Below are 13,621 nucleotides of genomic sequence, written 5' to 3' on the forward strand. Positions count from 1 at the left end.
TTTACATCCAATCAGACACTATTCATAATGACAACCTTTACATCCAATCAGACACTATTCATAATGACAACTTCAACCTTTACATCCAATCAGAAACTATTCATAATGACAACCTTTACATCCAATCAGACACTATTCATAATGACAACCTCAACCTTTACATCCAATCAGACACTATTCATAATGACAACCTTTACATCCAATCAGACACTATTCATAATGACAACCTTTACATCCAATCAGACACTATTCATAATGACAACCTTTACATCCAATCAGACACTATTCATAATGACAACCTCAACCTTTACATCCAATCAGACACTATTCATAATGACAACCTCAACCTTTACATCCAATCAGACACTATTCATAATGACAACCTTTACATCCAATCAGACACTATTCATAATGACAACTTCAACCTTTACATCCAATCAGAAACTATTCATAATGACAACCTTTACATCCAATCAGACACTATTCATAATGACAACCTCAACCTTTACATCCAATCAGACACTATTCATAATGACAACCTTTACATCCAATCAGACACTATTCATAATGACAACCTTTACATCCAATCAGACACTATTCATAATGACAACCTCAGCCTTTACATCCAATCAGACACTATTCATAATGACAACCTTTATATCCAATCAGACACTATTCATAATGACAACCTTTACATCCAATCAGACACTATTCATAATGACAACCTTTATATCCAATCAGACACTATTCATAATGACAACCTTTACATCCAATCAGACACTACTCATAATGACAACCTTTACATCCAATCAGACACTATTCATAATGACAACATTTACATCCAATCAGACACTATTCATAATGACAACCTTTACATCCAATCAGACACTATTCATAATGACAACCTCAACATTTACATCCAATCAGTCACTATTCATAATGACAACCTTTACATCCAATCAGACACTATTCATAATGACAACCTTTACATCCAATCAGACACTATTCATAATTACAACCTTTATATCCAATCAGACACTATGCATAATGACAACCTCAACATTTACATCCAATCAGTCACTATTCATAATGACAACCTTTACATCCAATCAGACACTATTCATAATGACAACCTTTACATCCAATCAGACACTATTCATAATGCCAACCTTTACATCCAATCACACACTATTCATAATGACAACCTCAACCTTTATATCCAATCAGACACTATTCATAATGACAACCTTTACATTCAATCAGACACTATTCATAATGACAACCTTTACATCCAATCAGACTCTATTCATAATGACAACCTCAACCTTTACATCCAATCAGACACTATTCATAATGACAACCTCAACCTTTACATCCAATCAGACACTATTCATAATGACAACCTTTATATCCAATCAGACACTATTCATAATGACAACCTTTACATCCAATCAGACACTATTCATAATGACAACCTTTACATCCAATCAGACACTATTCATAATGACAACCTTTATATCCAATCAGACACTATTCATAATGACAACCTTTACATCCAATCAGACACTATTCATAATGACAACCTTTACATCCAATCAGACACTATGCATAATGACAACCTTTACATCCAATCAGACACTATTCATAATGACAACCTCAACCTTGACATCCAATCAGACACTATTCGTAATGACAACCTCAACCTTTACATCCAATCAGACACTATTCGTAATGACAACCTCAACCTTTACATCCAATCCAATAACAGTGTTTAGTTTCTTAGGGTTGAATCCCAAATGTCACCCTATTCCCTAGGTAGTGCACTGCCCTGTGGATGCTGGATAAAAACAGTGCGCTTCATGAGGAATAGGTTTCCATTTTTGAGATAGGGAGTTTACAGATGAAGATTTAGTCTAACCTGTCACAATATCATCCAGGGTTTTGGCAAGCGATGTGAACTTTTGGTTTTGATAACCACACATATACATTTCAACACCTGAGCTTTCCAGACAATTTAGTCTCATTCATTGTTCTGACAAGAAAAATGTAGCTCCTGCTATAGCAGAAAGAGAGTGAGATACGGTGAGAGAGAGACAGTGAGAGACAGTGAGAGACAGAGACAGAGACAGAGAGACAGAGACGGAGACAGAGAGACAGAGACAGAGACAGAGAGAGAGAGAGAGAGAAACAGAGAGAGAGAGAGAGACAGAGAGAGAGAGGGAGATACTTGGCTGCTGCTTGGATATATAATAGCTCCTCTTAGTCGGAATAGGGTTCAATAGGGCTCTGGTCAGAAGTAGTGCCCTATATAGGGAATAGGGTTCTATAGGGCTCTGGTCTAAAGTAGTGCACTATATAGGGAATAGGGTTCAATAGGGCTCTGGTCAGAAGTAGTGCCCTATATAGTGAATAGGGTTCTATAGGGCTCTTGACAGAAGTAGTGCCCTCCAGTTTACAGGGAATGTGCTGCAATTTGGGACAATAACCTCCTGACTGCTCCTCAATATCAGAGTTTGAGAAACCCAGACATCTGTCATCAAACACAACAAACTAACATTACCCTCACAGTCCTGTGATAATCTGTTATCAAACACAACAAACTAACATTACCCTCACAGTCCTGTGATAATCTGTTATCAAACACAACAAACTAACATTACCCTCACAGTCCTGTGATAATCTGTTATCAAACACAACAAACTAACATTACCATCACAGTCCTGTGATAATCTGTTATCAAACACAACAAACGTACATTACCCTCACAGTCCTGTGATAATCTGTTATCAAACACAACAAACGTACATTACCCTCACAGTCCTGTGATAATCTGTTATCAAACACAACAAACGTACATTACCCTCACAGTCCTGTGATAATCTGTTATCAAACACAACACACTAACATTACCCTCACAGTCCTGTGATAATCTGTTATCAAACACAACAAACGTACATTACCCTCACAGTCCTGTGATAATCTGTTATCAAACACAACAAACGTACATTACCCTCACAGTCCTGTGATAATCTGTTATCAAACACAACAAACGTACATTACCCTCACAGTCCTGTGATAATCTGTTATCAAACACAACACACTAACATTACCCTCACAGTCCTGTGATAATCTGTTATCAGACACAACACACTAACATTACCCTCACAGTCCTGTGATAATCTGTTATCAAACACAACAAACTTACATTACCCTCACAGTCCTGTGATAATCTGTTATCAAACACAACAAACTAACATTACCCTCACAGTCCTGTGATAATCTGTTATCAAACACAACAAACATACATTACCCTCACAGTCCTGTGATAATCTGTTATCAAACACAACAAACTAACATTACCCTCACAGTCCTGTGATAATCTGTTATCAAACACAACAAACTAACATTACCCTCACAGTCCTGTGATAATCTGTTATCAAACACAACACACTAACATTACCCTCACAGTCCTGTGATAATCTGTTATCAAACACAACACACTAACATTACCCTCACAGTCCTGTGATAATCTGTTGTCAAACACAACAAACTAACATTACCCTCACAGTCCTGTGATAATCTGTTATCAAACACAACAAACTAACATTACCATCACAGTCCTGTGATAATCTTCTGAGGAACCTAGACAGCAAACAAAATCAACTTTTTGATGTTTTGTTGTTGCTTTTTCGGATTTCGATATCACCATGACGATGCAATAAACCCACAAGTCTAGTGACAAAGAAAAGACAGGATTTAAAAAGGAACTCTCACACACACACACACACACACACGCACACACACACACACACACACACACACACACACGCACGCACACACACACTCACACACACACACACACACACACACACACACACACACACAGACACGCACGCACACGCACGCACACACACACACACACACACACACACACACACACACACCAATCTCCCAACAGCAAGAAGAAATGACACAATGGAGGATTAAAGAACGACAACAGGGACACGTCTGACTTCACCCAGTGTTGTGTCCTAAATTACACTCTGAACAGTGCACTACGTTTGGCCAGGGCCCTCAGGGGATAGGGTGCCATCTGACTTCCCCCAGTGTTCTGTCCTAAATTACACTCTAATCGGTGCACTACCTTTGGCCAGGGCCCTGAGTGGATAGGGTGCCGTCTGACTTCCCCCAGTGTTGTGTCCTAAATGACACTCTAAACAGTGCACTACCTTTGGCCAGGGCCCTCAGGGGATAGGGTGCCATATTAAGAAACAGCCCTGAGTTCACCCAAATTGCTGCTGCGGGGAAGAAGGACTGACCAGAAGTTGAGCCCACGATATGAAACCAACAAGATAAAAAGCACAACCTTAACAAAAGCGATATTTTTCCCCCCTCTCTCTGCTATCGAGCAAATGTAGCAGTGCTGCTGTAATGCAGACGGAGACGCAAGCCAACCGCATAGGAAGTTTATCTGTTACAGAGAGCGAGAAAATACACAAAAACATTTCCCTAACAATACAGTCTTTCTAAAGAAAGACCGGGAGATAAACAACAATACAAACAGATGAACAGTGAAAATAAAATACTGATTTCGGATTGGACCACAAGTTCAATCTGTAAGTGTGGGGAACCTTTTCTGTCACATCCTTAAAAAGCATAGCAGCCTCAACACAAAACAACAGCAGCCTCAACACAAAACAACAGCAGCCTCAACACAAAACAACAACACAAAACAACAGCAGCCTCAACACAAAACAACAGCAGACTCAACACAAAACAACAGCAGCCTCAACACAAAACAACAGCTGCCTCAACACAAAACAACAGCAGCCTCAACACAAAACAACAGCAGCCTCAACACAAAACAACAGCAGCCTCAACACAAAACAACAGCAGCCTCAACACAAAACAACAGCAGCCTCAACACAAAACAACAGCAGCATTAACACAAAACAACAGCAGCATTAACACAAAACAACAGCTGCATCAACACAAAACAACAGCAGCCTCAACATAAAACAACAGCAGCCTCAAAACAAAACAACAACACAAAACAACAGCAACATTAACACAAAACAACAGCAGCATTAACACAAAACAACAACAACATTAACACAGAACAACAACAACATTAACACAAAACAACAGCAACATTAACACAAAACAACAGCAACATTAACACAAAACAACAGCAACATTAACACAAAACAAAAGCAGCATTAACACAACAACAACAACAACATTAACACAAAACAACAGCAGCATTAACACAAAACAACAACAGCATTAACACAAAACAACAGCAACATCAATACAAATCAACAGCAAACACAAAACAGCAACAGCAACATCAACACAAAACAGCAGCAACCTTAACACAAATCAACAGCAATACAAAACATCAACACAAAACAACAGCAACCTCAACACAAAACAGAAACATCAACGCAACACAAAATCAACAGCAACACAAATCAACAGCCACATCAACACAAAACAGCAGCAACACAAAACAACAGCAACACAAAACAACAGCAATAAAAACAAGAACAGCATTAACACAAAACAGAAATACAAAACAACAGCAACATCAACACAAAACAACAGCAACAAAAAACAACAGCCACATCAACACAAAACAGCAGCAACACAAATCAACAGCAACACAAAACAACAGCAACAAAAACAAGAACAGCCTTAACACAAAACAGAAATACAAAACCACAGCAACATCAGCACAAAACAACAGCAACACAAATCAACAGCAACGCAAATCAGCAGCAACATCAAGACAAAACAGCAACACAAAACAGCAGCAACATCAACATCTCAACAGCAACATCAACTCAAAACAATAGCAGCATTAAAACAACTCAACAGAAACATCAACACAAAACAACAGCAACACTAAACAACAACAGCATAAAAAACAACTCAACAGCAACATCAACACAAAACAACAACAACACTAAACAACAACAGCCTTAAAACAACTCAACAGCAACATCAACACAAAACAACAGCAACACAAAACAACAGCAGCATTAAAACAACTCAACAGAAACATCAACACAAAACAACAGCAACACTAAACAACAACAGCCTTAAAACAACTCAACAGCAACATCAACACAAAACAACAACACAAAACAACAGCAACAGCTGAAGAGCCTTTCGTAGTGAATGCAGCCTCGACTCTTCTTGGGTATGACGCTACAACCTGTATTTGGGAGTTTCTTCCATTCTTCTCTGCAGATCCTCTCAAGCTCTGTCAGGTGGACGGAGAGCGTTGCTGCACAGCTATTTTCAGGTCCCTCCAAAGATGTTTGACCCCAGTCTGAAGTTCTAAGTGCTCTGGAGCAGGTTGATGCCGCTGTCGTATATCTGACTGGTCACCCCCAAAGACAATTCCTCCTTTGGCCGCCTTTCCTTCCAGTTCTCTGCTGCCAATGACTGGAACGAACTGCAAAAATCACTGAAGCTGGAGACTCATATCTCCCTCACTAGCTTTAAGCACCAGCTGTCAGAGCAGCTCACAGCTCACAGATCACTGTACCTGCACATAGCTCATCTGTAAATAGCCCATCCAACTACCTCATTCTCATACTGTATATATTTATTTATCTTGCTCCTTTGCACCCCAGTATCTCTACTTGCATATTAATTTTCTGCACATCTAACACTCCAGTGTTTAATTGCTATATTATAATTACTTCGCCTCTATTGCCTTACCTCCCTTATCCTACCTCATTTGCACACATTGTGTATAGACTTTTTCTTTTCTTTTTTTCTATTCTATTTTTCTACTGTATTATTGACTGTATGTTTTGTTTTACTCCATGTGTAACTCTGTGTTGTTGTTTGTGTCGCACTGCTTTGCTTTATCTTGGCCAGGTCGCAGTTGTAAATGAGAACTTGTTCTCAACTACCCTACCTGGTTAAATAAAGGTGAAATAAATAAATATGATCATTATTTTACCGTTAGCATTACCATTAGAGTTAATGTTAGCATTATCATTAGAGTTGGTGTTAGCATTATCATTAGAGTTGATGTTATCATTACCATTAGAGTTAATGTTAGCATTATCATTAGAGTTGATGTTAACCTGGTTAAATGAAGGTGAAAGATTTTTTATTTTTTAAAGGTTTTCATCAAGGATCTCTCTGTACTTTGCTCCGTTCATCTTTACCTCGATCCTGACTAGTCTCCCAGGCCCTGCCGCTGAGAAACATCCCCACAGCATGATGCTGCCACCACCACGCTTCACCGTAGGGATGTTGCCAGGTTTCCTCCAGACGTGGCATTCAGGCCACAGAGTTCAATCTTGGTTTCATCAGACCAGAGAATCTTGTTTCTCATTGTCTGAGAGTCTTTAAGGTGCCTTTTGGCAAACTCCAAGTGGTCCCATGCCTTTTGGCAAACTCCAAGTGCCTTTTACCGAGGAGTGTCTTCCCTGACCAAGACCACGATTGCTAAGTTTGCCAAGGCGGCAAGTTCTTGGAATAACCTTGGTAGTTCCAAACGTCTTCAATTTAAGAATGATGGAGGCCACTGTGTTCTTGGGCACCTTCAATGCTGCAGAAATGTTTTGGTACCCTTCCCCAGATCTGTGCCTCGACACAATCCTGTCTCGGAGCTCTACGGACAATTCCTTTGACCTCATGGCTTTGTTTTTGCTCTGACATGCACTGTCAACTGTGGGATCTTATAGAGACAGGTGTGTGCCTTTCCAAATCATGTCCAATCAATAGAATTTACCACATGTGGACTCCGAACAAGTTGTAGAAACATCTCAAGGATGATCAATGGAAACAGGTTACATTTTGAGTCTTCTAGCAAAGGGTCTGAATAATTTTGTAAAAAAGGTATTTCTGTTTTTTTTATTTGTAATACATTTGCCAAATTTCTAAAAAACTATTTTAACTTTGTCATTATGGGGTATTGTCTGTATATTGACGAGGATATATATATATATAAAAATATATATTTTAGAATTAGACTGTAATGTGAGAAAATGGCTGTATACAGTATTTATAAATATATTCTACAAGTAACCCGTATGACATCTCAGTGTACGAACAGCCAGCGCCACACTACAAAACTCAGACATAATTAAGAAATGAAGCATTGGTGTTTCGTGAGTCCGCCAGATCAGAGGCAAAAGAGATGACCAGGGATGTTCTCTTGATAGGTGAGTGATTTACATCCGTGGATAATTCCTGTCCTGCCAAACATTCAAAATGTAATGAGTAAGTTTGGATGTTTGGGTGTTAGGGAACATTTATGGAGTAAAATGTAAAAACATTTTTTAGGAATGTAGTGAAGTGCCGTGTCTTTGCCTGATTAATTGATAAGACATGCTACTCTATAAAATAATTTCTCCGTAATTAATATCACCTGATTGAGCTAATCATGTAAATGTAATTAACTAGAGAGTCGGGCACCACAAAATAATATTTATAGAGCGGTTATCTTCCGAATAAACTCTTAAAGACCTAGTAATATTTTACATCAATAGCAGTCAATATCAATCGTCATCTTACTTCAGTCTCATAATCTGAAAGTTGTAAATTCTTGGTTATCTGCACGAACCCTGGCTAACAGGTTGAATCAGCAATACAAAATTGGGTTTAATTATTTATTTACTAAATACCTACCTAATCACACAGAATTCACATACACACAATTAATCATAACTTGATTACAAATTACGTCATAAAGGAAAATGTCCCTAGCGGGCGGAACAGATATGACAGCTGGTTACACAAAGGAAAAGGGGCGGGGCTTGAGTGAAAGAGTGGGAGGACTGAGGAACAAAGGGAAGAAGCTGTACTATCGTAAATACAGTATCTTATGCATTCTAAATTACTGCCCATTTGGAAAAGGAAAATGCAATAAATATTTACTCTGAGCTGCGCTTCTGTAGGTTGGTGGTAGATGGAAGACCGTGTTGCCCAACCGAGTCCTCTGTCCTTTGAAGAATGTCTCTGGTTGTCAATTGGATACGTTGTAGTAACATCGTTGGGTGATAGAAGGGATACTCTGTCTGTTCCTTCCTAACCCACGTTGCATCTACTGTTGCTAACTCAACGGCTAGGAGGTATCACTTCTGTAGTGAATAAGAGTTCGCAACCAAAGCTCACGCTGATGTTGGCTTCGTTCTGTAGTTATTATCTGAACATAGGACCGTCGTCCTCACATCTTCGGAACAGGAAGCTCTATTGTTATCAAGGCTTTATATAGGAAGGGAGAAGAGGGCGTGTTTGAAAAGTTTTATAGCCCATGTCCCTTCACAGAGGCGGGCCACTAAGTTAGCAGCCCTAACTTATGAAATCCCACATTTCACATTTTAGAAGCTAAAACCACATTTCATCCTGTCACAAGTAATTTCATATTCAAACATTTAAATTGAACAACAATTACATGTGAATCCGATAACTGTAATGTGTAGACTTTCCACTGTAGAGTTTATGACATCTTTTCATTGATGAGAATGTCTCAGATGACAACCGAACTGACATCATATTCATTAAGTACAACTTCGGATTACCAGAATATAGTTCATTTCACCCCACCTACTTAAGTTCCCAGAATCTCTATGTTAACCAAGTTTAAAAAAAAAATGTCAACTCAGTAGAGTGTAGAGAGGAAAAAGAGAGGAAGAGGTATTTATGACTGTCATAAACCCCCCAGGCCAACATCATGACAAAAGTAAAAGTTGTAAAAAATATGAATAGTAAAGTACAGATACTCATAAAAACAACTTCAGTAGTACTTTAAAGTATTTTTACTTAAATACTTTACACCACTGCATGAGAGCCACACCGTGCCTAACCTTCTCCACACCCACCCTTACCATCTGTCAGGGAACATCTCACAGCATCTCAGAGCACTCTGTGGCCACCAATTAAAGATCTCCACACCCACCCTTACCATCTGTCAGTTAACATCTCCGGGCATCTCTCAGCATTGTGTTTGTTATTCACCCAACGTCTGATTGGGTCTGATTGACCCACAACATTAATGGGTTTTTGAAAACAATACAGCCGTATACAATTGACATAAAAAGACTCAATACTTTGATGTTTGACTTATTTCAATTACAAGCAATATAGACACATGGTTAATATAGACAGCACACATGGTTCATTCCTGCCATTTACCTCTGCTAGATCACATTTATCAATAAATTAGCGTTTCGTTTTGATTTTTTAAATAAAATGTGATTTTTGTGAACAAAAAAATTAATTATAATCAAGACATGGGTGTAAAAAAAATGAATGTTTATATTGAACAAATTTAAATGAAACAAGGTTTTTATCACTATTGATGTTCATGGCTTTGAACTGAATTTTAAACATTTATTAGTAGTAGTATTTTATGGGAATGATAAATGAACCCCCATTGAACACAAATTAAGGCCGGTGTACACACCACATAAGGGACATAGTTTTACTGTGCGTGTGTGTGTGTGTGTGTGTGTGTGTGTGTGTGTGTGTGTGTGTGTGTGTGTGTGTGTGTGTGTGTGTGTGTGTGTGTGTGTGTGTGTGTGCGTGTGTGTGTGTGTGTGTTTATTTGTGTGTGTGTGTGTGTGTGTGTGTGTGTGCGTGCGTGCGTGTGCGTGTGCGTGTGTGTGTGTGTGTGTTTATTTGTGTGTGTGTGCGTGTGTGTGTGTGTGTATGTGTGTGTGTGTGTGTGTGTGTGTGTGTGTGTGTGTGTGTGTGTGTGTGTGGGTTACAAACGTATCTATTGCACTTGATGCATGTGTGCTGTGTCTTCCTGTCCTTCTTGGGTCCACTAACTCATCTCAACGCTTCTTCTTGTTGCCCCCGGCTACACAATCTAGAACGATGAAAACACTTTGTTCAGGAATTTTCACTGACATCTCACTCACATATATAGTCACAGCAGACCAAGGTAGGAGAGTCAGACACACACACACGCATGCAACAACATCACTCACAGTTACTTCCTGTATTGGAGTTGTTGGTTCTGTGGGTCGGGGCGGATGGGGCATCAGCATCCTCCTCCTGAATCCTCCTCACGATGGCTGCTGACTGAATCTGGGGTCCTTGGGATATGTTGCCTCCTCTAGATTGGAGTTCTTACCAATGCCTTGCCCAGCTCCTCTAGAAAGAGTCGTCTCCTCTGGAGCTTCCCTCGGTTCCAATCTGGGTTCAACGGCATCCAGATGACAAACATGTTGTACTCCGAGATGTCCAAGATGGTGAAGAATATCACAAGATGCCAGCGTAGGGTTCTTCTTTTGTATCTGTAGCCAGTCACCAGCTTCTCTCATCCATTATGATTTCTGGTTTTTGATGTTCCTGGCTGTGGATTCTCTCATCCATTATGATTTCTGGTTGTTGATGTTCCTGGCTGTAGATTCTCTCATCCATTATGATTTCTGGTTGTTGATGTTCCTGGCTGTAGATTCTCTCATCCCTATGCAGCGTACTCATGAGTACCACATTTCTGCCTTTCTTTGGCACGTAGGACACTAGGGACGTGTCGGCCGTGAACACAAACTTAGAGGGATTGATAGGCCTGCCCCTGTGTTTTCAACAGCTGAGGTGGGAGCTCTGGCTTGATTTTTCGTACCGTTCCTACCATCGTCAGCTTCCTCTTGAGGAGCTCCTGTCCTCAGCTTGTGTGAAGTAAAAACTTTATCACGTGTGATGTTGTGGCCACGGAGTCCCTGTGTCACGAACACAATGAAAATGTGTTCTTTGTCCCAACACCCTGTCTCCATTCATTAAAGATTTCCACCCCACCCACCTTTACCGTGAGTCAGGTAACATCTCCCAGCATCTCCCAGCATCTCCCAGCATCTCCCAACATCTCCCAGCATCTCCCAACATCTCCCAGCATCTCCCAACATCTCCCAGCATCTGCCAACATCTCCCAGCATCTCCCAGCATCTCCCAGCCCTCTGTCTCCCTCATTCAACCCATAACTGTCTTATCCCTGTCTAAGATGTGGGAGGGGTTCTAATCACACCAAGGATCACTTAGCTATTTCATTTTAAAATGTAAGACCCCTTGAAGTAGAAGTATATATATATATATTTTTTTTGGGGGGGGTATTGAATAACAGATTCACTACATAGTACAACAGTCTTGTGAGGCCTGCGGGCCTTGAGAAATACATCCAACATATGTGTGTAGCCCAAACTGTTCGACATGTCTCACAGTCTGATAGACGCTCCTAGCTCTGTCACCTTCCACCTCATCCAATCCACAAAAACAACAGATATCTCTATTTCAAACAGAATATTATGGGGATTTTTGTATTACGCTAACAAGATTTCAACGGGGCCAGGACATTCCACTCTAGGGGGTTAAAGATATCCACACCCACCCACCCTTACCATCTGTCAGGTAAACATCTCACAGCATCGCCCAGCACTCTCTCCCTCAATTAAAGACACCCAAACCCACCCAAAAACCTGGTATCAACCTCCTCCGCCTTTGTCGCCTCCCTCGTTTGCCAACCTCACTTTTTTTTTGTGATCGTTCGGTTTTCGGATTCACAAAAATGTGGAGTTATTCAACAATAATGTCTCTCTCTTAAAGTGCAATACTGTGGGACTTACTTTGTTAATATCATGTTATCGTAGTACTATCTAGTACTAACACAACCTGCATCATAGTACTATCTAGTACAGACACATACTGTATCATGTTTTCATAGTACTATCCAATACTAACACATACTGCATCATAGTACTATCCAGTACAGACACATACTGTATCATAGTACTGTCCAGTACAGACATATACTGTATCAAAGTACTGTCCAGTACAGATAGATACTGTATCATAGTAATGTCCAGTACAGACACATACTGTATCATGTTATCATAGTACTGTCCAGTACTGACACATACTGTATCATGTTATCATAGTACTATCCACTACTAACACATACTGTATCATAGTACTGTCCAGTACTGACACATACTGTATCATGTTATCATAGTACTGTCCAGTACAGACACATACTGTATCATAGTACTGTCCTGTACAGACACATACTGTATCATGTTATCATAGTACTGTCCAGTACAGACACATACTGTATTATGTTATCATAGTACTGTCCAGTACAGACACATACTGTATCATGTTATCATAGTACTATCCACTACTAACACATACTGTATCATAGTACTGTCCAGTACTGACACATACTGTATCATGTTATCATAGTACTGTCCAGTACAGACACATACTGTATCATGTTATCATAGTACTGTCCAGTACAGACACATACTGTATCAAAGTAATGTCCAGTACAGACACATACTGTATCATAGTACTGTCCAGTACTGACACATACTGTATCATGTTATCATAGTACTGTCCAGTACAGACACATACTGTATCATAGTACTGTCCAGTACTGACACATACTGTGTTATAGTACTGTCCAGTACAGACACATACTGTATCATGTTATCATAGTACTGTCCAGTACAGACACATACTGTATCATGTTATCATAGTACTGTCCAGTACAGACACATACTGTATCATAGTACTGTCCAGTACAGACACATACTGTATCAAAGTACTGTCCAGTACAGACACATACTGTATCATGTTATCATATTACTGT

At 39.7% G+C, this 13,621-nt stretch overlaps 1 protein-coding gene across 1 annotated transcript; it reads left to right on the forward strand.

Annotated features, from left to right (window-relative positions):
- Nucleotides 1-439: 439 nt before the first annotated feature.
- On the forward strand, nucleotides 440-1,227 carry LOC118941057 (Kruppel-like factor 18; the record flags this gene model as incomplete). Its single annotated transcript, XM_036951395.1, has 1 exon — nucleotides 440-1,227. A coding segment is annotated over exon 1 (774 nt), but the record flags the coding sequence as incomplete, so codon positions are not given.
- Nucleotides 1,228-13,621: the final 12,394 nt, after the last annotated feature.

The sequence above is a fragment of the Oncorhynchus mykiss genome, chromosome 18 (genome assembly GCF_013265735.2).
Source record: "Oncorhynchus mykiss isolate Arlee chromosome 18, USDA_OmykA_1.1, whole genome shotgun sequence".
Classification (NCBI taxonomy): Eukaryota; Metazoa; Chordata; class Actinopteri; order Salmoniformes; family Salmonidae; genus Oncorhynchus; species Oncorhynchus mykiss.